Source organism: Triturus cristatus, chromosome 1_2, assembly GCF_964204655.1.
Source record: "Triturus cristatus chromosome 1_2, aTriCri1.1, whole genome shotgun sequence".
Taxonomy (NCBI): Eukaryota; Metazoa; Chordata; class Amphibia; order Caudata; family Salamandridae; genus Triturus; species Triturus cristatus.
Genome location: NC_140580.1, coordinates 535,606,094 through 535,630,945, shown reverse-complemented (window position 1 = coordinate 535,630,945; position 24,852 = coordinate 535,606,094). Strand labels below are relative to the sequence as shown.

The following is a 24,852-nucleotide window of genomic DNA, read 5'->3' as shown; positions in this document are numbered from 1 at the left end:
CTTCTTGTGGGTTGAAATAGTCTGCGATTTTAAAATTAGTCCCTGCTAAGGCCCCCGGACCGGATGGTCTGCCAGGAGATTTATTTTTGTTTAACTCTAGAGGGTGGTCAAGTTATTTTTACTTGTTCTTTAATGCCATTGTTGTAGGATGCCCAGTACCAGACTCCTGGAAAGGCGCAGAAGTAGTTCCCATCTACAAAAAAGGTGATAGGGAAGACCCTTCAAATTACAGGCCCATAAGCTTGACTGATGTAATGCAAAAGGTGCTTGGTAGGGTTCTCCTGCAGAGAATACAATCATGGTGTGATGATGAACATATTCTCTCACAGTACCAGGCGGTGTTTAGGGCTAACACTGGGACGATCGATCAGGTTTTTAGACTAATGCTCATATACTGGAAAGTGGTTTTAATCGGGAAAGGTAGCCTTTATATGGCATTCATTGATTTAAAAACAGCTTTTGATCTGGTACCGAGGGATAATTTGTGGCGGATTTTAAATGATATGGGCATTCCTCCGCTAATTCTTAATTTGCTAATCCGTCTTCATGATGGTAATTATGCTCAGGTGAGATAGGGCACCCAGGGTCAGCTAACGAAGCGGATTTCTGTTGACAAGGGAGTGCGCCAGGGTTGCGTAATGGCTCCCACCCTGTTCTCCTTGTATGTGAACGGGTGGTGAAGTTTCTACAGGAGGACCCAGCGGATGCGCCTATTTTAGTGGGTGACAAAGTGCCAACGCTCCTTTTCGCTGATGACACCCTGTTGGTGTCCAAAACTCCAGTTGGGCTTCAAAAATTGTTGTTCAGATATCAATCCTTTTGTGATGCACGGGGCCTAGTTATTAATACTACGAAGACCAAGATTATGGTTTTTAACCCTCCGAAATCCTTTAGGAATAATTTTACATTAAATGGTACCCCTCTGGAAAGAGTTGGGAACTTTGAATATCTCGGCATATGCCTCTCAGACAAAATGCTGTTGAGGCCCCATATATCCAAAATGCTTCTGAATCATAAATGCGTAACTGGGGCACTAAGCAAAGAACATCGCTCCTCGTACAGTAGGCCAGTTGCCCCTGCGCTAGCAATTTATGCAAAGGCAGTTAGTTCAACCATGTATGGAGCCGAGCTATGGGGGTTCGAAAATGTGGATGAAATAAGTAGGTCTGAGCACAAACTATTGAGGGAATTGGTGACGCTTCCGCGCAACACCCCTTTAACACCGCAAATGTATGACATGGGTAGGCGTCCGTTTAGAGCTATTGCCAGGTTATGACCATTGCTCTTTTGGGCTCGCCTTCGGCGCACTGAAGAGCTTACCAACTATGCTGCAGCTCTAACGGAGGTAATGAATTTGGACGTAAACTACAAGGTCAATTGGTTATCGTATGTAAAGAAAGTTATGATGCAACTTGGTCTTAGAGATGCATGGGATAGTCAGGTTCCCCCTAGTAAAGCGGAACTCAAGAGATACTATTGGGATTGGATTGGCAGGCAAGAAATTTGCAAGCCAATGTTGGGCAGATTGACAGAGAAGTTCTTCCTGTTCAAACACACTAGAAGCTTGGAGCGCTATATAGATGTGATCCAGGTCCCACGAGACAGGACTGTATACTTCCAGTTTAGATACGGCACGCTCCCCGTTAACATTCGAATGGCAAAATGGCGTAAAGCGGAGGACACAACAGAGAGCTGCCCATGCTGTGGAGCTCCGGTGGAGTGTGTTGCCCATGTCCTGTGTGCCTGCCCTGCCTACAATAAAGCTAGGAGCAAATGGTTAAAACCAATATGTAGTGGCATGGGCACCCGCGATCACCGGTCTGCTATATGTATTTTAAAATCCGATCCCAGTGTCCTATTTTCCTGTGGAGTGGCCAAATTTTTAGGCCAAACTTGGCAAATTAGGATTAGAGCCCAACAAGGTGTGACCTTACTATAGATATTTGTGACCCATTACTTGTGATTAAAATCATTTACCATTTTGGAATGTTTCACAATTTCTGAACACTGTTAATCGCATAGATAGCACTTGCACTTTATACATTGTTTATTGCGATGGATTATGCCATTCTATGTATATAGTGTCCCAGATTTAAGTCTTTTATGAAATTGGTTTGATGTCTTTTTAATCATATATGCTGATTTTCCTTTATGTTAAGATTTTTTTTGCACCCATCTGCACTGTTCTGCAAGATTTTTTATCAAATATTGTTTTACTGTAAACATGTTACTTGAAGCTTTTATGATATATGCTGTCGAATAAAGCTATTCAAAATGAAAAGTGAAAGTCCAAATGGACAGAGTTCTGTGCAGAAAAATCAAAGCCTCTCCCCAACCACATAAAACCAGGGGCTTTTATACATGTTTTATGTATAAACAAATATGAAAAACTAAAGATTCAGCATAGAATGATTATCAACAGTACATTTTAGATGACTCAGAAAATGGATCACAATAAAGTTTATTACAATAGCCCACTTCTAAGAATAACCAAGAATCTTCCATTACCTTCCAAGCAAAAGAACCCCGGGGATGCCAAAACAGAATATGAAACATTCTTTACCAAAAACAAATACATTGTAATGTGTAGCTGACTGACAACGGAACTTCCAGCGGAAGTGTCCGTCAAAAAGTTACATCATGAACATGATGAAAAGTTTCATTTACAATACATGCTCTCTAAAATAACTAATCAGTTACATCACGTTGTACTGTATTCCATGGAAACAGTGGGGAGAGAAGGCTTGCAGAGGAATACTGATTGGGAGGGGGAATGTGTAGGGTTAGAATGAACAAACACTAGAAACTGCATCCATTTTAATAAAATAGTGGCTTCACGAAAATGTGGTATAAATAAACTACACTAACTGTCACACTTCTAAACATTTCTATTAATTCGTTTTAAGCGCAATATCGTTAATTTATAGGTCACAACTATATTCATCAAAAAGTATTCGTCCCACACATTATTTATTATACCCTCTAATTCACATGCTCATATGGGTACCCACAAATTCAGAGATGCACAAATAACCACTGCTACTGAACTCCATATTTTGTTCTAATTTCAGAAATACATAGGTTTACTTGATACTGATTTTTCACTCTTTATATTTTACCAAATGAATTACTGTATACCCGGTACACAATGAAAAAGCATTGCAAGGTGCAACTCAGTTATTGGCTCTGGGTACCTCGGGTTCTTGGTGCACCTACAAGCCTCATACAACCCCGCGACCAGAAGGGTCCCACCGAGGTAACGGTATAAAGCTTTAAAAAATCTACCATAGTTAGAAAAAGTTACAGGTGAAAATGTAGCCACAAATGGCTGTTTTTTCAGCTAAATGTCAATATTCTTTTATTTCAACTGTTACTTTCCATAGGAAAACCTTGAAGGATCTACACAAATGACCCCTTGCTGAATTCAGAATTTGGTCTACTTTTCAGAAATGTGTTGCTTTCTGGCATCCATTATTAGTTTCATACCCATTTGGTTTTCTGATACAAGTCTGCCTGTTCCTGAAAGCTGGGAAGGTGGTAAGTTTAGCACCATAAACCCTCTGTTTATACCATTTGCAGGGAAGAAACGAGATGCTTTCTTCTCCAGCATTTTATCCAATTTTTCCCTCAAAAAACAAATGTTGTTGTATTTTGCCTAATTTCTCAGTCCCCTCCAAGGGAATCCACAAACCCATTGTATCTTTAGAATCCTAAAGATGTTGGAAGGAAAGGATGCAAATTTGGTGTGGATACCTTATTTGGACAAAAATTATGGGGGCCTACCCCAAATAGTAAAAAATAAAGGGCATGACACGGGGGGAAAGGCCTGGCAGTGAAAGGGTCAAAGATTCAGGAGATGCCATTCCTAAATTGGAAGGGTTGCCAGTAGAGCAGGGTCGTTTTTATGGTAACATTGGATGTTTGTGTTATGTATATGTTGATTGGACATGCAGATGTCCTGTAGGATATTAAGTATACTCAAAACACACATTAAAGTACTCTAAAATGACCAAATTCATTCTTTAGAATAACTTTTTCCGTTTGATGCAGAATACTTTGTACAACATATGTGAACTGAAATTGATTATTCCATTTTTGGTCGCAAATTAGTTATGACCCATTTCAATAAGGAATTTGCATGGGGACAGGCTAATGAGAATTTTATGATGCAATTATGGGTCCATTATATGGATCATCTTATTGTACTATGAAATCAATTGAAGAATCAATTTGTATGGTTTATTGACAAACTAAATAACAATTCTTGGAAGGTAACATTTCAATATACTTGCAATAAATATCAGTTGAAAAACTTAGATCTATGAAGACATGTAAGTGATAGGAAATTGCAAGTCTATTTTTTTATTTTTATTTTTTAGAAAAGAGAATGCTACTAGCTTTACTCTCCATGCCCATAGTTGACATCTGTAATGTATGGCTAATAAGCTTCCCCTAAGCTGAATTTGTACGGGCTAAACTAAACTGTACACTTAATGAATAATGTCAATATATAGCTAATATGACAGAGAAATTCTTACAGATGGGATACAAAAAATTAGAACTGACTTTAGCGTTGACTATTGGGGAAAGTATGGACAGGGAATTTATTGTTAAGGGATCATTGAGTACAAAGAAGGAGGAACAAGTGAAACCAGCACAACTGAGATTTGTAACTAAGTATTCCATTAAAAGCTCTTAGAGTGAGGAGAACTGTTCAGAGACAGAGGTGTTGACTAACTGATGACAATATTTAGCATCAGGGTCTGGACAAGAACACTACTGTGACAGTCTCACGCCACGAAAACCTCCAGGAAATATTATTGAGGAGCATGTGTGACCCTGAAAACTATATTAAGAAATCTTGACTGGAATATAAAGGTTTCCACGGATTAGGGTAGGGGGGTTCCAATCTCAGTACAGAATGTAAAAATAAAACCTTGATGATTGAGGGTTCATGTAGCAGTCAATGTATGTAAATATTTGTATTAACTTACTGACCACATGTGTGGTTTATGTACTCACCTGTCCATGTGGACCATTGTATGCTAGTACTATCGTTAGACAATAATAGTTATATGATAGCTGATGTCAAGGTGAGAAACACTAAATTCCAAGTTGCAATCCATTTAATAGATTGCATTGACAGTAATGCAAATTTTCTGAAACGTTCAGGTATTTCTAGAACTGGAGTTTATCATTGTGGTGAACACAGATTGAACCAATTAGAATCTAAGGTCATAATCAAATTGTCTACACTAAAACTACTTGACTTGCACAATGAAAAAGGATGGCACCAATTTTTAGGATTACAAAAGTGGATACAAACTTTTTTTGAATTGACGTACACAGGATGCTTTCAAATGAGATTTAAGTATTGTCATTATTTTATAAATTATTGGGAATATACAATTTTGTGCATCACTAGGAGTCACATGATTTAATGTTGAGTAGATTAATAATTGAGTTACATGATTCCCACAAAGATTATTACGCACCCTTGATTAGGTAGACTGAGTACTTGTGTGCAATGCTAAAGGTGTAATATGATGGGATATGAAGTTATTCATTTTAGTGACAACATTGTATTGGTTTACCTTTCGAGGCCAGTGATATATGTAATTGTCCTACTAATTAAATATATTTCTTACAGCAAAAGACATAAACCATTTCCATTAAACATATTAAACCTCCTGGCTTAGAACCTCAACTCTCTCCTCCGCTTTGTTAGTTGTTTTCTGCTACACTGTATGTACCTTTATTATGTTTAAATGTTTTATTGGTCATTGGTCTCCTCATCGTGTAAAGCCCTCTGATACCCGCATGGGTCTAGTTCACGCTATATAAAACTTTTAAAATAAATAAATATGAACTGAATGTCTGATTCATGTTTGAACTATGCACTTCTTTCTATATTGGTCAGGATTTAGTAATGGTTGCAAATGGAGTTACAGTTTTAAGTACTTCCGCTTGGGCAATATTGCACCAGATTAATAAAGCTAATTTTAAAGGAACTACATGGCTGGTGGTCATGTAATGAAGATGAAACCCACAGAGGTGGAAGAAACATTGGATATGGCCACTAGAGGATTTTTTTTTTTTTTACAACTCTTTTTATTAAAGAAACATCGACTACAAGGCATAGTTTCGTAGGAACACCGCATAGGTAGTTGCAAGCACAAAGATTCAGTAATGCATAACATATTTGTACAGTTGGAGTTACGGGGACGGGGAGACATCTGCGTCGTAAAGTCTGGGGGGGGTACATATTTCGCCTCGGTATAAGTTCCAGGGAGTCCAAATTTTGGACCATTTGCGGGGGCAGCCCCTTGCAATGTAGACAGATTTTTCTCGTTGTATGCACCAATCATGGTCCTTTTTCCAGTCTTTCACTGCAGGTGCCTGTGATGCCCCCCAGTGCTGCGCAATGTTCCTCTTAGCAATCATGCAGGCAAGTGTCACTCAGTGTATGGCATAGGCATTGAGGTCCGTGGGCTCCCAGATATTTAGGAGGCATCTAGGGGCTTCCGGACGGATGTCAAGTTCAAGGGTTTCACTCATGATGGCATGGATCTTGTGCCAGTACTCCTGAATGAACCTGCAGTGCCAGAGGATGTGTATGAAAATGCCTGGTTGGGAGTACCCACGTCTACAGGACCCATCCGTGTGCCTCCCCATGTGTACCAATTGGGGCCCCGTTAAATATGTTCTGTGTAGGATTTTTAGTTGCACCAGGCGGAGCCGGGCCGAAATTGCTACTGTTTTGGGGGAGGAAATCGCCGTCTGCCACCCTTCGTCATCTAGTTCAATTCCGTCCTCTGTCCATTTTTCCCGCAGCAGGGTCAAGGGGTCATGCATGTTATTTATTATCTTCCTATACGTCAGGGATATGGCACGCTCCGGGAGGTAGCCATCAAGGAGTCTGTCTTCTAGCGGGGAGTTAGCTGGTAGGGAGGTGCCCCTTGGCAATGCGGCCTGAAGTGCGTGGCGGACCTGAAGGTATCTGAACAACTCTGAGTCAGCCATTGAGTGTTGCATCTGGAGCGTGCTAAACGACTTCACTCCCTCCGCCGTCCAAAGATCTCCGATAGTGGAAATACCGATGAGGTCCCACTTATCAAAACCTTTTGAGGCGCCCAGGTATCCTAACTTTTGTGAGTCCCAGAGCGGGGTAGCTAGCGTTAGTTTGTTGGCCCAGCCCAGTGATTTTGTCGCAGCGTGCCATATCTTAACCGTGTGGTTGGTGGGCCCCGTCAGCGGGATCTTACCAGGTGAGGAGTATAGTGCTCGGTTGTATGTCCCGCCGGGGAGTAGCCAGCGGTCCTTACGGAAGCCAGGGGCATCAGGGGGGCCATAAGTGCCATGGTTAATGGCAGCGAGATGAGCCGCCCAATAGTATTTTTTAATGTCAGGCAGCCCAATTCCACCGTCGTACCACCCAAGCGTGAGCTTTGTTAAGGCTATACGAGGCCGTCCACCCCAGAGTAGGTCCCTCTGTAGGCCCTCTATCTCCCCAAAGTATGAATTGGGCACAGGATCCGCGGCGTTCTGAAGTGCATATAGAAAGCGTGGTAGGGACATCATTTTGAATAATGCTGCCTTACCCAATAAGGAGATAGGGAGTGTTTTCCAGTGTATAATGTCGTTTTTAAGACGTTGCAAGGGTGGGCCCAAATTGCGGGAATATCGGAGTGTCGGATCCAGGGAGATAAATATGCCCAGGTACGTGAAACCGTCTGTGGCCACTGGTATCGGGCAGTTTCGAGGCAACTGAGGGGAGTCCCCACTTAGAACGTATATGAGAGACTTCTGCCAATTGATCCGGAACCCAGAGTATCGCCCGAAGATGTTTAGAATGTCAAGCAGTACAATAAGGGACCTCTTAGGGGAGGCGAGATACAGGAGGAGATCGTCTGCGTAGAGAGAAATACGGTCCTCCCATCCCGGCGCCCATTGCAGTCCGCGAATGACCACGTCGTTGCGTATCCACTCTGCTAGGGGTTCGAGGGCCAGAGCGAATAGGAGAGGGGAGAGGGGGCAGCCCTGTCTGGTGCCACGACCCAGCACAAAGGGGGCGGATTTTCTGTTATTGACGACCACCTGTGCCATGGGGTGGGCGTAGAGGAGTTTCACCCAGCTGATAAAGACCGGGCCAAATCCAAGTTTTGCTAGCACGGCAAACAGGTAGTTCCATTCGATGGTGTCAAAAGCCATAGTAGCGTCTAAGGACGCGATAATGGCGTCCTCACTTATGGTTGGGGCCCTGCCCAGTACCCCGTGCGCCCTGCGGAGGTTAAGTGCAGTATTGCGCCGAGGCATGAATCCGGATTGATCTGGATGGACCAGGTCCCCTATGACCTTGATCAGTCTGTTAGAGAGTACTTTAGCTAGGATTTTAGGCTCGGCGTTCAGTAGGGAGATGGGCCTATAGGAGGAGCAATCAGTTTTGGGTTTCCCTTCTTTGTATATGGTGACGATGGTGGCCAGGCATTGGTCTAACGGTAGTATGCCCGTCTCAAGGCTGGAGTTATACATGGATTGGAGATAATGTCCCAGTTTGTCAGGGCGGACCTTGTAAAGCTCAATAGGGATACCATTGGGGCCAAGAGCTTTACCAGGTCGAAGCGTACGAATTGCAAGCGCGATTTCGTCCGTAGAGAGGGAGCTATCTAGAAATTGGCGACTCGTGTCCGGCAGGGTAGGGAGGGAGATGTCTCTGAGTAGGTCGATAGAATCCTCAAGTGTGTAAGGGGCCACCGAAGTATACACCTGTTGGTAATGGGCTGCAAATTGGGAAGCTATGGCTTGGGGGTCTGTCACAGGGTTTCCGTCGGTCCCTTGGAGTTCAGGCACCAGACGACTAGCACGCTCTCTCTTGTCTAGCCAGGCTAGCAGTTTCCCCGCCTTGTCACCCCAGTCGTATATACGGCCCAGCTTTTCTTGTCCCATTATTTTGGCACGCTCTGTGACTAGGGCTCTATACTCGTCTGTGCAGAGTCTTAGTTCGTGTAGTGCATCGGGTGTGGGGTTTGAGTTGACAATCTGCTCCAGGCGGTGTACCCTATGCTCGACATCGGATATGTCTTTCCGTCTGTCTTTCTTTGCACCCGCAATTAGGGAGAGGGCCTGCCCTCGGACAACAGTTTTGAACGCTTCCCAGAGTGTTTGGGGGGAGTCAACCGTATGCTCGTTTTCTGTGAAGTAGTCATCGATGGATTTGATCAGATCCCGTCGTATCTTGGGGTTTTTTAAGTGCCATGGATTGAGGGGGGCTCTGCGTCCGACTTGCGCGTGGTCCAGGACTATATGAGTCCAGAGGGGGGAGTGATCAGAGATACCCCTGGGCAGATGTCTGATCTCGTGAACATTGGCAATCTGGGATGCGGGGCCAGAATATAGTCTAAGCGGGAGAGGCTGCGATGAGCATGAGAATAAAAGGTGTGTTGTATTTTATCCGGGTGGTAAGCTCGCCATACATCTATTAGACCCAGTGCGTCCAGAAAGCTAGAGAGCGAGTGTGCCGCTGCAGGCAAGAGGCGCGGCGGGTGCCTTTCCAACTCGCCGGAGACGACAGAGTTAAAGTCCCCGCCCAGGACAAGGTGACCCACTGGCAGTGTGAGGAGTAAAGCACTAAGGTCGGTAAAAGTCGTCGATTGCAACCCGGGGGGTGCATAAACAGAGAGAAAGGTTATGGTATGGCCCTCCCACGTGCCTGTTACACCCACGTATCGCCCAAGGTCATCAGTGTATGTGGAGACAATCGACAATGGGAAGGATTTTCTAACCATGAGGCCCACACCTCTCGAGCCAAACGTGAAGCCCGCATGTGCTGCCATCGAATATCCCCACCTGTTCCGTGCCCCACATTTGTTACCCAGCAGATGCGTTTCTTGGAGTAAAACTATGTCAGGGGAAAGTCATTTGATGTGTTGGATCACTACACTGCGCTTGATCTTGTCTCCCAGCCCGTTAACGTTCCAACTTAAGATTTTGACCTCCTTGTTGCGTTGCGTACCCATTTGTGTGTTGGTGGTGCATATGTTTGCGGTGTACAGTTAGAGACCATGCCATCGAACACATAAACATAAATACTAACCAAGAAAAAATACATTCCCTCCCAACTTCCCCCCTCCCCGCTTCCCTGCACTCTGGGCCTCAAACTGCCCATGTGAATAAAAAATGCAGAGTGCCTGTCGCCCATTAAACAAAGTTAGAAAAAGGAAAAGAACCAGCTAAAGAAAGAACGTGGGGGGGGAGGCTTCAACCGTTCCCCGATCCTCACTCCCAATTGTGATCACATCGGAACCAGTGTTCAGGAGAGCCAGACTGACCAATGTCTTGTAACGTCCCAAGTAAGCACATGTTCCCGCAGTAGCCGCCACAGGGGAGTCTCCCCGGTCAACACCACACACACCGGGAAATAGCGACATCAAGATCACAGCATTGTTTCAACGCCCCTGCGGCCCGCCATTCAGCTGCCCGAGGGGCCGCTCCCCCCTCGGTCTCCTCGGCTGTCCAGCCAGTCCGATGCGGCCTCAGGATGGTCGAAAAAGTGTGTTTCTCCCTCCGCCTCGACCCGCAGTCTCGCCGGAAAGAGCATGGCATATTTGAGGTCGACGGCCCAGAGGCGTTTTTTGACATCGTGGAACGTGCGGCGACGCATCTGCACCCCGCGGGTAAAGTCAGGGAAGAAGGTAATAGTAGCATTATCCAGGCGGAGCGGGGGGGCCACTCTGGCGGTCTGGAGGATGGTATCCCTGTCGCGGTAGTTTAGCAGACGGGCCAGTATGGGGCGGGGTGGCGCCCCTGGCCTCGGGCGGCCCCCCGGTACCCTGTGCGCCCTCTCCACGACAAAGAGCTTGGAGAGTCCCTTAAGTTGCAGTTTAGTCGTGATTAAGTTCTCGATGAATAGGTCAGCGGCAGGGCCTTCCATTTTTTCCGGCACCCCTGGGACGCGGACGTTATTACGCCTCATCCTTCCCTCATAATCGTCGAGCTTGTCCTCTGCGAATTTACGGAAGGCCTGCGGCTCTGCAACGTCGGTTTGAAGCCGAGAGGTATCGCCCATGAGGCTTATGGTGGTGGTTTCAAGCTGCTGCACTTTCTCTCGATAATTGGCGAGGTCGGCCCTGATGAGCGCCATCTCTGAGGAGAGAGTGTCTATGGACGTGCGAATGCCCGTAATGGCTGTCATGAGGTCCTTCATGGTGGGCTCAGAAGGCGTCTGGTCTGCGCCACTCTTGGGCATGTCTCCCTGTGCCCTCTTGTCGGGTAGGTCTGTCTTTGTGCAGGCGTAGCGGTCTAATTTGCTTTGCTGAGATGCCCTGGCCCCCTTAACCCCAGACATCTCGATGCCCCCAGCTAGCCCCACGGAGGTGGATAGGCAGTTAGTAACCAGGGTGCCGCTGGAGGTGAGCGAGCGCCTCACAGGGGTCACTCCACTCCGCCCACGTGGGAATGGCGGCTAAAAAGGGCGTCCGTAAAGTGTCTCTGCCGCACACTCCCGACCAGGAGAGGCCCACGTTGTGGCCGTCTACACTTGCAGGAGTTCGTGAAGGGTATTGCCAGGTGGCAGAGAGCTCGCCCACCCCTCAGTCTCTGTGTGCTCGTTGCTTGTATTTCAGGGCCAGCAGGGAGTCGCAGCGCGTCGGGTCGCCAGAGCCCCAGGGAGCCGTGTTGCCAAAGTTCCAGGAATGGGCCACTCTCGGCGCCGAGTACGATGGCGCGCCTCCGCAAGATCTCGTGCGGGGCACACAGGCACCCCGCAATAGGTAGCAGGGAGCACAGGAGGGAGCGCCCCAGTCCGCAATCCCCCCGCAGTCGCACACCAACGCTGTACCTCTGTGCAGGGATCGTCACTTTGCTCCGGCGGTCCCCAGCAGTCCTCAGCTGTCGAGACGCGTGGTGAGTGGAGAATGCACCCCCTCGATGTAGCGGGCGACGTCCCCTCAGCAAGGCTCGGGTCCTGCGAACTGTCGGCGCGCCCCGCACCCCCGAGAGGAGATCCAAGAGTTGCTCCGGCCGCTTCCGGTGAGTCGCGGCCGCACGCACAGCCACGCAGCGCCGATGTCTGGGCCCACCTCAGTCCCCGGACGCGGGAGTGCCTCAGGGCCCAAAGCAGCGGGCGTTGTATCTCAGGGACGGAGGCAGCGCCGAGGCTCCGCCAAGCAGCGGCAGGGATCGCCAGCCTCGGAGAGTCTATTTCCGGTGCCAGATGTCAGGATAGCTTGCAGGATGGTGTATTGGGAGGAGGTTGTCGGCGGAGCCGAGGCACTAGGCGTCCATCTTGCCTCGCAGTCAGGCCACGCCCCCTAGAGGATTGTTTTTAACAAAACCTTTCTATAATGGAATGATGGAGCATATATGTATTTTTTGGTCTTTGCAATTGTGATCTTTTCAATCAGATTACTTTCCATGGATGGCAAGTGAGAGGATCAACATTTAGTATTCCTGTGTAATTAAGGACTGCCCAAACGTTGCTCCAATTTGGAAATAATTTAAATCACTGCTCTTTAAAGAGAACTACATCACAATGCAGTAACAATCCAATACCCAACTACATCTATCACTCACTGGCTGTATGCTTGCCATTGACACTGTATAGCGAACCGCTGTCTTTTTGGCTAGGTGCGCGTTATACCAATAGCACATTCATATATACATTTGGTGAAATGGCTGTTTCTGACAGATTCTGTTGTTGACAGGTGCACTTGTAATAAGAAGTCAACATATGAATGCTTAGATTTTATAATAACGCATCAAGCCTGAAGCACTGAAAATAATGGATACCCCTGATGCTTTATAAATCAGGTGATTAACAGCACTTGAGGTCTGAGTTATCACTGGTTTGAATATGCATAACATAGTTTGGAGGTTGCCACGAAAATAGGATAACATAGACGTGTTGTTTTACAGCACAGTATGGGTGAAAAAGTAGATGGGAAAAGAATTTTCAGGAAAAAGCGCAATAGGGCGAGGGAGTTGGTCATGGTATCTGAAGGTGAGAGAATGAAAAGTAATTTGTGTGTTAATGGCAAATTGCAGTTATTTTTTATATTTACTCATTTTTATATATTTTACACGGTTCTCGGGGCTATTTGCATTCCGCTTTTTGTTTGAGGAAGTTCTGTACCCTGAGGTCTGACTGAAGATAATAAGGTGTACCGGTACCGGTACCGAGAATGGCTCTTTCCTGCTACAGAGGATGTATTTTTTCACGCATTTTATAACTTGCATAATAACTTTAAAAATTGTTTGCTATGTGCAGTTTTCCTGTACGCTAAGTGGAACATGCTCGTTTCAATGGTTCACAGGGGACTACAGATAGGCAAAGAAGCACTCTGTAAGCCCCGGCATTAAAATTGATTTAATAGATTTCTTCTGCTTTAAACCTTTCTATAGAAATATCTTACCGGAACATACGGTTGGCCGAGGATCCCCTGTAGGCGATGTTATTGAAAAAGACCTCAAGTTCTTGGTCATTGTCGAAGTCGGCAGCAATCACAGTGCGGACTGGCGAGGGCATGGAGAACTTCTGCGTGGCGATGTCCTGCGGAAGCGGAAATCACGCGTCACATTAGTATGGTCAAGAGTAATCAAAAGAAGTAAACAAACACATTCTCTCAGCTAATACGTGTTGAAATATTCAAATTAAAGGCATGGCTTCCCAGTTTACTTACATTGTGCTCTGAGGGGCAGATTTACAAGAAACTGAGGCATCTGTAGAGATGCTTCAGTTTCTCTGCGCCAGCCTGGGATACCCTTGTGCCACCATGGATGTGCCGTATTTACAATTCGGCGCACCAAGGCGCAAGGATTGACAGATGTGTAAGAAATTCTGATCCATCTGTTGGCCCAAAAGTCACGCATTGCTTCATGTCGCAAGCACCACGCAACTACAGCAATGCATGTTGAGTCCTATACTTATTGTACTGTGTCACTCCTAACGCCTCCTTCAAGCAGGTGTAAGGTTTTGATGCAGTGGTGTCCTAGAAGTGGCAGAGTGAAATCTTGTATATTACACTGCGCCACTTTTACGAGGCTTTCCTGCGTGGGAACGCCCACCCTGCATACATTATACCTGATACAGGTATAATGTGACACAGGGCTTTACGACGTGACACATTTCCCTAGATGCGCCACTTTGTAAATTGGCTGCATTGTTTACGCTGCTGTTGTTGCGTCACAAAAGGGCCCCAGTGTGTTTAGCTTGCTCTGCCTACTTTACTTTTCCATAACATTTCATATCCAATAGATTTAGCTGAGATTCTATGTGCTGCCAGAAGGGCTCATTTGCAATCTTCTCAACAGTTTAGTAAAAAAAAACATAGAGCAGTGAAATATACTTTCCCCAGGAAAGGCAGTCTTATCATGGAAATGTATCTCTTCCGGTGCCATGAGGGATTATCCGGTAGAAATAAATCGCACACTATTTTCATAACTTAAAAATCCCTTTTTAATGGAAAGCACTCTTAAGGCAAGTTTCCAATGCAAAGCCATTTTGGCAAAAATCGCCCACTTTCTACATTTTCAAATTACATCGTAATTCACAAGCAATTAATTCTGTGGACCCACAATGCTATGGAAATGTCGTTTGGGATTGCAGGTTTAAAAAAAAAAATGTATATGTTGCCAGCAACTCAGGGCAACATGTACTGTAGTCATTTACATTACGCGAGAGCCTTTCGCTTCTCCCCCTAGCTCCTTATGCAATATGTGCACGTTTCCTCAGATAGGAGACAGTATATGCATGCCAATAGACCGGATTCAGGCGGGAGACTCCCGATCTCTGAGGCAAAAAATGGATTTATTTTGGCTGTCTCCCATGTGTGTTTCAATAAAAGTAAATGGGGGAAAAATACATTCCCCCCGTTTCGTTTTTTAGGTCTCGCCTGACCCAGCGCATGCGCTGGTCTGGCGAGACTTATTGAGAGGGCTCCAAAAAGTGCTACCAGGCCAGCTATAGTGCATGTGTGCGGGCACGCGACGCGCTTTACCGAGATTATGGTTGATCGTGATCACTTTCGCGCCGCACGGCCACTCTCCATAGCCAATAGGTCTCGCTTTTGGGACCTTATAAGTATTTAGTTATGCAACTGTTGCATGGCTAAACACTTATAAGGTCCCAAAGGCGAGACCTATTGGCTATGCCAATGCTTGTTTAAATCTCCTACTTTCCTCTTTTAAAATGTTGGCATGCATGACAGTAGGACATTTCCTCCTCATTCCTCCTGGTTATATGGTGAAAACCGCCATAAATGGGGTGCAGTGGGTCCCTCACACTTCTGGGCCCTGTTGCCTGCACCTGACCTGCAGCTCCATTGACGGTGTGCCGAGTTGTACTGTGTGTGTCCCTTGTGCCGAGTGCCCCAGAGGAGGGCCAGCTCACTGCAGCTTTGTGCTGTGCAGTGCCCCCCAGTGTCCTGCAGCAGTGGTGCAACTCCCTGGAACGGTGCATGTGTACATTTATTCATGATTGCAGTGAAACACCGACTTAGTCTTTTAAACACAATAGGTCGTGGCTGATATTGATAATTTCTAATACAATATCTTTTAAAGAGAGCTACAGGTCGAAATTAGCAGACACATGCATGCCTAAAACATATATGTGATGCTGGCCAGACAAGATTCAGCATATACCTTAAATAGATATAAAGTCAAATTCACAAACCTTTCCAAGCGTTAATAAAAACGGCATCATTCCAGTAAGAAATTGGAAATTGCGCATTCCTAAAGTTCTTGTAATGGACAGGACCACATTACATATGTGGAGGTGTTCTTGATGCGTTCGTAATGCTTGCAAAGTATAGGTATATTGTGATTTTTTTTTTTTTTTTAGTGGTTCCACATGCAAGTGTACCAGGGACAGGTAATGAAAGGTAAAGGAACACCCACTAAACATGAAGGCATTCACATAACTGAGATGTAAGCGGTGTAGCTAGCAGAAAAATCGGTGTCAGTCTCTTGATTTTTACAGAACATGTTTAGAAAGGGATGCATGAATTAGTCTAACACTTATTTTGGGGAAAAGTAATGTTAATAAAATGAGCAATGTGTTTTGTTTGTAAATCTAGAATTATGCACACTACTCACATCTAGACTCGGATTACGAGTCAGGCTGAGTGGGATTACCGGATGGATTCGTGCTCTGCCTGGACCAATCTTCCCACACCAAGCAATTCCAGCGGGCAAAATAACAATGAGGCTTTGGCTACAACAGCGGCCAATTCTCGTCCGCAGGTCCACGATAACCTGTTTCTTTGGCAAGAGGGAGCATTACTCCCCCACCAAAAGTATTCTTTCTTTTCTTACCCTAACCTCCTGTCCCGTTCGCTGCACCATTGCCCCACAGGGCTGCCACTCGTCCCATTTAACCTCTGCTAAGACTAGGTGGTAAATAAGAGTAGGAAATGCCATGCACATACATGCCAACATTTTAGAAGAGGAAGGGGGGAGTGTTTAAAAAAAATAATAAGGAGAATGTATTTCCCCCATGTAAGACCGGCCTTGTGGCGTGGACCCTCCCGACCAATAAGCAACCCTGCAACCACACCTGATCCCCGGTATCACAGACTTCCGGCCACCATGGCCCAATAAACCCGATGGCCGACCGGGGCCCCAGAAAAACCCAAGACACTACCACGCATGCCCGACCGAGGGAGAGAAAAACCCCCAAGCAAGACCGGGAGGCGCCGTCTCTGTCACACCTCTGATCTCCCCCCAAGGAGGGTTTCGATCGGCCACCAGGCCCCCGGTGAGCCGGCGCCTCGCATGCTAGGCGTCTGGAGTCCCTCCCAGACCAACCTGAACAGATCAAAGGGGCCGAGTGGCAGGAAATCCCCACACACCGCCCCCAGGCACCAAGACCCCTCGCTGCGAGGACTCCGGACTTCAAAGAGGAGGGGGAGTATAACAAGGGGTGTTGAAGGGACAGGCGGAGAAGAAGACCTGGACCTACGAGAGCCCTGCTGATGCTGTCGCGGCTCCCCGAACTCTGAACCATCTGAGCCCTGCTGACGCTGTCGCGGCTCCCCGAACTCTGAACCATCTGAGCCCTGCTGACGCTGTCGCGGCTCCCCGAACTCTGAACCATCGGAGCCCTGCTGACGTGTTGCGGCTCCCCGAACTCTGAACCATCTGAGCCCTGCTGACGCTGTCGCGGCTCCCCGAACTCTGAACCATCTGAGCCCCGCTGACGCCGTCGCGGCTCCCGAGAATCTGAAACCACCTGTGCCTGCTGAGAGACTCGCGGCGCTCCTATCCAGAAGGATCGGTGGAGATTGCCGAGTGAACCCAAATCCCCCAGCTCGAGGATTGAGAGCTGTGCGAAGGATACTCCGCAGAGACACTGAACTTAAAGACTGTCCCGCTACCCCAATACCCCCATCCCGAAACCGCCGCCACTTGCGGCATTGATCCAACAGCTGTATCACGGATCATAAAGATCCCCTGAACTTTCGATAAAGTATACTGTCCTACTAAGAACTACTGTGTGGTGTCCCTTTGTCAGAGAGTGTAAGCTCGGCATGTACGATCCTAGGAACGAGACCCTTCCAGGAAGGGCCTCCCCGCCATTGCTCGGCCTAACTCTGGGAGAGGTGGGTCAAAGGGTGGTCAGGAACGTATTCTGAAGCCCCCCGGAGAACGCCCTTCCAACACCCCATTTACTTCTATTGAAGAAAAGGCAATTTCAGGTGGGAGACAGTCAAATAGTCAATATTTTGTCTTAAAAAATCGAGGACCTCCCGCCTGAATCGGGTCTGTTGGCATGTGTTCATACAGAACTATTCCCCATTCCAAGCGGTCTATCAGGTGGAATTCCATGGGGAGATACTAACCAGGAATGGCAATTCAAGCCGCTGGTAATCTCTGCATAATATGACGCCTAACTTGTATCAAGGCCCTATTGTGGCGAAACAGATGTAGAGTGCTTATATTTGTGAACTGCGTGCAGCTATGCCTAATGTGCACAAGGATGTAAAAGAATCTGAACATTTGACTGTGAATGCACAAACGGCTGTAAATACCACACATACATATACACTAATGAGTGACGTAATTATATATAGAATTACAGATGGGTAACAGTAAATTACGGGGATGTTTTCCACAGAGGGGTTTTGATTGACATCAAGGCGACTCTCAAAACGTTGACGTGAAAAACATCGCAGTAATTCTCTTTTCACCCCTCTATATTTTGATGTTATGTATAGACCCCTGATTTCAAGTGCTACACAGTGGCAGGGGACTAATGAGGGAGGAATATGGCCTGTTATGTATCCCTGTTCCAAAGGTAAAAAGTAAATACCTTACCTGCCATGCTTGACTAACCCCCCAGCACCTTCCATGCCTCCCTTCCCTCTTCCTCAGCTGTGTTTTCTGCTTTCATTCAAAGCAGATAAGCAGCGCTGCGCTGACAGGGCTCTCAGGAGAGCCCTGGCAGCGCGACCTGGAAGACTAGCAACAGTGGGTAACAAGTTTTCTTATCAACTGTAGCTATATCACAGCAGTGAGTTATCAGATATATAAACTTAAATAAACTATAGAGACATGCATAACAAATGTGCTGTAAGCAAGGTCTTCAATGAGTAAATAAGAAAGCAAAGAACTTCCAGAAACCTTTGGGAGTATTGCATAAAAAACAGTAGATACTATGTGTTAATTGCATAAATTATATTTACGAACATATTTTGAGTAATCATAGCGGTTTTGGGTCCCATACACCTCTTTAAGTCACTTAAACCCTTATCACATGATGGTGACAGCGTTCCATCATCAATTTATCTGAAAAGAAGTACAGGAATTAATCCAATATTCTCAAAAGCTGCTACAGATCCTAAAAGCAGTATTTCTTTCAAGTTATTTTGCATGGCCACCATACAAAAAAAATTGTGTGCCAGATTTACCAGCCTTTTTCACTGGGTTTGCCTCTCAAAATTGACGTAAACCTGCGCAAAATATTTTTGGTTGGATATACTTCCCAGCGCAAAACTTGTTTTGCACTGGAGACTTTCCTGAAAGTAAAGCACAGCAGCGCAAAGAGCTACTTTGCGCCATGTGGGCATTCTATGGGTGGTACATGGGCGTTCCCATTCAACCAGCGATAGTTTATGGCGCAAAACCCTATATCTACTAACAAAAGTAGTTACGGTTTTGCACCCAAAATAACACCACTTTGAAGCCGGTGTTTATTTCTCCTACCTTTTCCCACATTGCATGTGTGCTGCACTGCACAACACATATTCAAAGTGGGAAAAGTTTTAAAGTTAGCCTAATCATTGTATTTTGTCCTGGAAGGTTAACTTTCCAGTACAAAATTAATGCTAGACTCACGCAGATACTGTAGGATGCTGGCTTTGTATATAATATAACAAAGTAAGGTATAGTGTGCACGGAGTCTAGTAGATCCCCAGAAGGTTTACAGAGGTTAAAGTAGATAATACCTTACTCTCTTTTGTGGTAGTGTGGTTGAGCAGTCAGGCTTATAACGAGGCAGTCTTAAGCATTTATTGTGTACACTCATGCAAGAAATGATTACACACACTCAAAGAATGAATCCAAGACCAATTGCTTTGTATAAACAATATTAACCCGTTCCGTGCTCATGACGGAACCACTCCGTCATGAGCCACGGGCGCCGTGTGCTCATGACAGAGTGGTTCCGTCGTGCTGCGGCCGTTGGCGGCCGCTCCGCCCACGCGGCGCTAATTCCCTGCCTGTGCGGGCGATTAGCGCAGTGGGCGGAGTCGTGATGGAACCACTCCGTCATGAGCACAGCTCGCCCGTGACTCATGAGGGAGTGGTTCCGTCACGAGCACGGCGGCGCCGCACTGCCCCCAAACCCCCCCAGCGCCGCGGCGGAATTCGTGCCGCGGCGAAGGGGTTAATGTGTTACTTTTATTTTAGGACCAAGAGAAACTCAAGTTGCAGGTAAGTATCAGTTTTCAAATTGCAATACTTTTAAGGTATAGTAGAAGTTGTGTTGTAAAGGCAATAGAAATACTTAACAGCGGTACTGAAAATACTTTTGTGGTGTCAATCAACAATAGCAGAACTTAGCAATTGTAAAAGATCGACATTGCAAATAGGAAGAAATGCTATGCCATCCTATGGAAGAAAAACAGTGCATATTTACAGGTAAGTACTCGACTTATACATCCAGTCTTCGGAGGTTTAGATCAACACTGGGCAAGTGTAAGACCAAGGTAGGTACTGCACCAGCAGCAGCACTGGGGCAGCTGGGTGCAGAGGTCACTGGGAGCAATGTTAGTCAATGGAGACTGAGGGCACACACGAGAGGTGCTGGTTGCAGGTAAGTACACGTGAGTTCAGGGCACAGGCCCCAGGGGTTTAGGCAAGCATGAGGGGCTACAGGCTACCCCACCAGCGGCACAGGGGCAGCCGCCTGCAGGGTACAAGCACAGTGCCAGGCGTCCAATGCAATCCTATGGTGATTCTTCAATGTGGACACAGGCTGCAGGCGTCAAACCGGTGGGTGCAGGCAGAAAACCAGCAACAGCACAGGCAAATTGGGAAGTTGGTGGTCACAGGGGCACTGCTGTTCAAGCTCTCCGAAGCCCAGTGGCTGCAGGTACAGGGGTGCTTTTAGACGTCGGATTTCTTGTTACCGGCTGTCTTGGTTGAGGGGACTCTTCGGATTCACACTGGAAGCACCATCGTGGAGGTCAGGATCGCTGGGGAGACTTCACTGGACAGATGAGCCATTCAGACTCGGGCTGTGGGCGTCGGGTGCATAGTGGGCAGGACTTGCGGTTCCAGATGGCACGGGAGTTATTGGAGTTGATCTCTTCGGGACAGGTCTGCTGTCCACGGGATATAGGAGTCGTTTTCGAAGGCAGGAGTCCTCCCAGGGCTTTCAGAGGTCACTGGCTGAAAGACAGGTTGCCTTTTTGTTGCAGGCTCTTCAAAGCTGGAAACAGGCCAGTAGGGCGGGGGCCAAGGCAGGCTTCTATGCAGGGTTGGCTTCACGGATATCTTCTTTCTTCTTAGGAATTCGCAGATCTGAAATCCTTGGTTCAGGGATGCCCTTAAAGTGCTAAACTTTAGGGGTGTTACCAGGAGTTACAGGTAGTAGACAATGGGTTACCTACTTTAGGGTAACTACACCTGCTACGTGTTTACTCCCTTTGCGTGGTGAACACATCCCTTACTCTATTGGCTAAAATCCTTCCATCCAATATGGAGGATTTTCAAAGGAGGGTGTCACTTCAGCTTAGTACACCTTAGGGATGGTCCTGGCAGGGAGGAGACACACCTCTCCTGATTACTAATTTTCCTGCCGACCTTACCGCCAAAAGTGGGGATTTCTCAGGGGGTTGGGCATCTCTACTAGCTGGAGAGGCCTCAGTTAGAATAACTAAGAGCAAGAAGCCTTTGAGTCACCGCCCTGAATGCTGTTCCTGCTAGGGGGTAGATGTGAAGCACCTCCACCCGGAGCAGGCTTTGTTTCTGACCCACAAGAGAACAAGGCCCAAACCTTAGGGAGTCAAAAACATGTCTGAAGTGGCAGACTGGTGCATTCCTGCTAGCTGCACACCAGAGAGATGTTCATTTTTCAAAGGGGCATCTCTAAGATGCCCTCTGAGTGTATTTTACAATACATCCAACACTAGCATGAGTGTGGGTTTATTGCTGAACTGTAAAATCTGATTCTTCAATTTTTTTGATTAAGCTGTGCCCCTGCCCTGCTTTCAGCCTGGCTCTCTCCTTGACACCGCACCTGCATAAACATTGGTAAAGAATCTAGATTGGGGCATTGTAGGCTGTGTATACATGCAGAGTCAGCGCAAAAGAACAGCTGGCGTCTGCACAAGGTTTTTTAAACAATGGTAAAGCCTTAGATAAAGTTTACACAGATAGCCTATCTTGTTGTGCAGCTTCAGGACGCAACAGATACACAAGGCACCAAGGCTGTTGATTCTTACAGATTGTCTCATTTGTGTGTTCTTCCCAAATCTCTATTTACATCTGGGTGTCCCTTGCTTGTGATCTTTGATATAAAAACCCATGTAACCATCTTTCAGTGTGCTCTCTCCTTGAGTATCTCTATGGTGCTTGTCGGACGAGGCCCCCATTCATGAATGGTAATAAATGACCTATGGTTTGTACTTCGCTCCAGTGTCGATTCCTCCTTACTTGTTAAGAACCCATGGACGAAGTGGTGACCCTGCACCAGTGGGTTATTAATAATCCGCTCCACAAATTGGTGCCCAAACGTGGGGCCCTATCAAGGGCTTGCAGTCGGACCAGGGGAGGAGATCGGGTCAGTAAGGCGAACTTTGCTGAGGGGCGCCCCACCTGAAGAGACTAGTGTTTCTCGTGGTCCAAGGTGATTTTTCAGCTCTCTGACTCTGATCTTCCTGGAGGCTGCTGGCCTTGACTGGTGCCTTTGGATGGTCATTCTTTTGGATCAGCGAAGATCGATAGGTGGGAGTCGAAGACTACACATAAGGTAAATCTGTATTGAACCGGTTCATTTGGTTAGGATTTGTATTTGCTTGGCTTGATATTTGTTTTGGTATCCGTTCGGAATTTGGAATCTGTTTTGGAAATTGCTATTTGTTTTGACTAAAATTTTTTACTTACAGGTAATGTGAGAATATTTTTTATTTCTCTCTGTTTATAAGTATTTTATATCTTATATAACATGCCTGTGGTTTGTACTCTTTGGAAGTTTTGTTGCTGCTGCTGCGATAAGCAGAGCATTTTGGAAGCAAGTCAGCCAGCGCCACCAGAAGGTACGCCGAATTTTGAGATGTACATCAAATATGGTATTTGTCCCATTATGTATAATGCATTGTGGAACAAATATACAAAAGGGGATCCCCAGTTGCAATGGCCATTAGAGGGAACAATGGACCCTCATAAACTCGAGTATTTAGAGAAACAATTGTTTTTAAAGAAAGTTAGGCCAGCTATGTTTGACAGTTTGCGTATGTGGAGGAAGGAAGTGAAGGAGCGGCAGCTCAAGGCAGAGAAGGTACAAAGGACACAGGAAAGGAAGACAGAGTATCAGAAGTATAAGGAATTTAATGATAAGGAAGTTCAGGAGAAAAAGGAATGTTTAGATAGAGAGCATAGATTATTAATTTCCAAGGAATATATAGTTAGACCAACAGTAGCAGTCCAGGTCCACCAACGTAATGTAATGTAAGTGGTATTTGTAAAGCGCTGACTGCCACTCCGCAAGGAGCATCCTGGCGCTGGTCGGTTGGAGGTGAGAGGGGGCCCTAAGGATACTAAATAAGAGAAAGGCATAATTCGTCTGGGGTGCTAAATACCCACGTTTTCAGAGACTTCCTGAATTGTGTTTCTGTTTTTAGCAATCTTAAATGAGGTGGTAGCAGGTTCCAGGTTTTGGTCCCCAAGGAGCCACTGTTTTACCTCCTTTAGTTTTACATTCAAAATGGGTGGTTTAAGGAGGTTGGCTGATGAGGACCTGAGAGTCCTGGCTGTGATGTAGGGAGTGAACTGTGCCGAGAAATACTTGGGTCCCAATTTAAGCCTGGCTCTATAGGTGATTAGGAGGATTTTAAAGAGAATTCTCTTGTGTAGCGGGAGCCAGTGAAGAACTTTTAATGCCGCAGATGCCGAGGATCTTCGTGGGAGTTGTAGAACTAAACATGCCACAGCGTGTTGGACAGCTTGTAGCTTATTTAGTGTTGATTTGTTGGCTCCTGCTAAAAGGCTGTTGCAATAGTCTATCCGCGAGAGAATCAAGGCCTCTGCCACTGATTTCCTTACGGTAAGTGGAATAAGATCAAAGAATCTTTTTAGCGATTTGATGAGGCTAAAGCAGGTCACTGCTACAGCCGTAGCGTGTAGAAGGAAGGAGAGCACAGTGTTAAATTGTACTCCTAAATTTTTGGCTACCTTGACTATGTCAGGCGGGGGTGATGTTCCCTCAGGCCACCATTTACAAGGCTGGAATACGACATCTTTCCCTATGGGGAGGATTTCAGTTTTGTCGGTGTTGCATCTAAGGTGGTTGTCCCTCATCCACTGGATGACTGCAGATAGGCAGCGTTTAAAGTTGTGGAATCAGAAGATGTAGATTCAGATATTGATGGATTATTGATTGAATGACCCCCGCCCCATATGTACCTTTAAAACCACTTCCCCCTGGACCACCAAATGACGTTCCCCCTGTATCTCCGGCTCCACCTCCTTTGCCCGCGGTTGTCCAGCTCCCTATTTTCCAACCAGTACATCCTTTTCCCCCTCAATCCCAGGCCACTGCACCCCCATTCCAGGCTACTGCACCAGAAATGACTGATGATCCTGTACTTTCTGTATCTGTCCTGACCCCTCAAATTCTTTGTTCTTCTGTATCTCAATCACGTCAGGATGCGATAAGGTTGATGATATTAAATTGGTTGAGTGATTTAGAAATGGAAGTAGGAGAAATTATAGATCAGATACAGGATTTTTCTGTGGGTGAGCTTCTTTGTCTCATAAATAAGCTTTCTCATCAACTTATGGTTCAATGGGAGATGACTACAGATCAAAATGGCCCTGATGATGTTAGTGCTATTAATAAACAGTGTCAGATAGGAGCCTTCCCTGTAAGTAGAGTTAACACTGCCATAGCAACGATAATTGGATATCATAATGAACTCTCTTCCTCTCCTCGAATAAGACCTACGAGAGAAGCCGCGCCACAGTTCATTCCTGGAAGAGGGAATGCAGATAATGATGACCCTAATAGTCCTAATGCTAGAGCCAATTTTTTGTACAATTGAATATATACACCCTGGAAAAGGATAGATGTACTCACTTTAAAAGCCTCTTTGCCAGACATACAGAAAAAACCTAGAGGATTTTATGATGATGTAC

The 24,852-nt window shown here is 46.1% G+C and overlaps 1 protein-coding gene across 2 annotated transcripts in view; it reads right to left on the bottom strand.

Annotated features, from left to right (window-relative positions):
• The window catches only part of CRTAC1 (cartilage acidic protein 1), a 1,509,269-nt gene that overhangs the window by 228,354 nt on the left and 1,256,063 nt on the right, over positions 1 to 24,852 (bottom strand). For both annotated transcript variants that reach the window (XM_085606339.1, XM_085606342.1), the window contains exon 8: positions 13,410 to 13,546. In XM_085606339.1, coding sequence (XP_085462465.1) covers positions 13,410 to 13,546 — 137 coding nt within the window. The remainder of the gene's footprint in view (positions 1 to 13,409; positions 13,547 to 24,852) is intronic.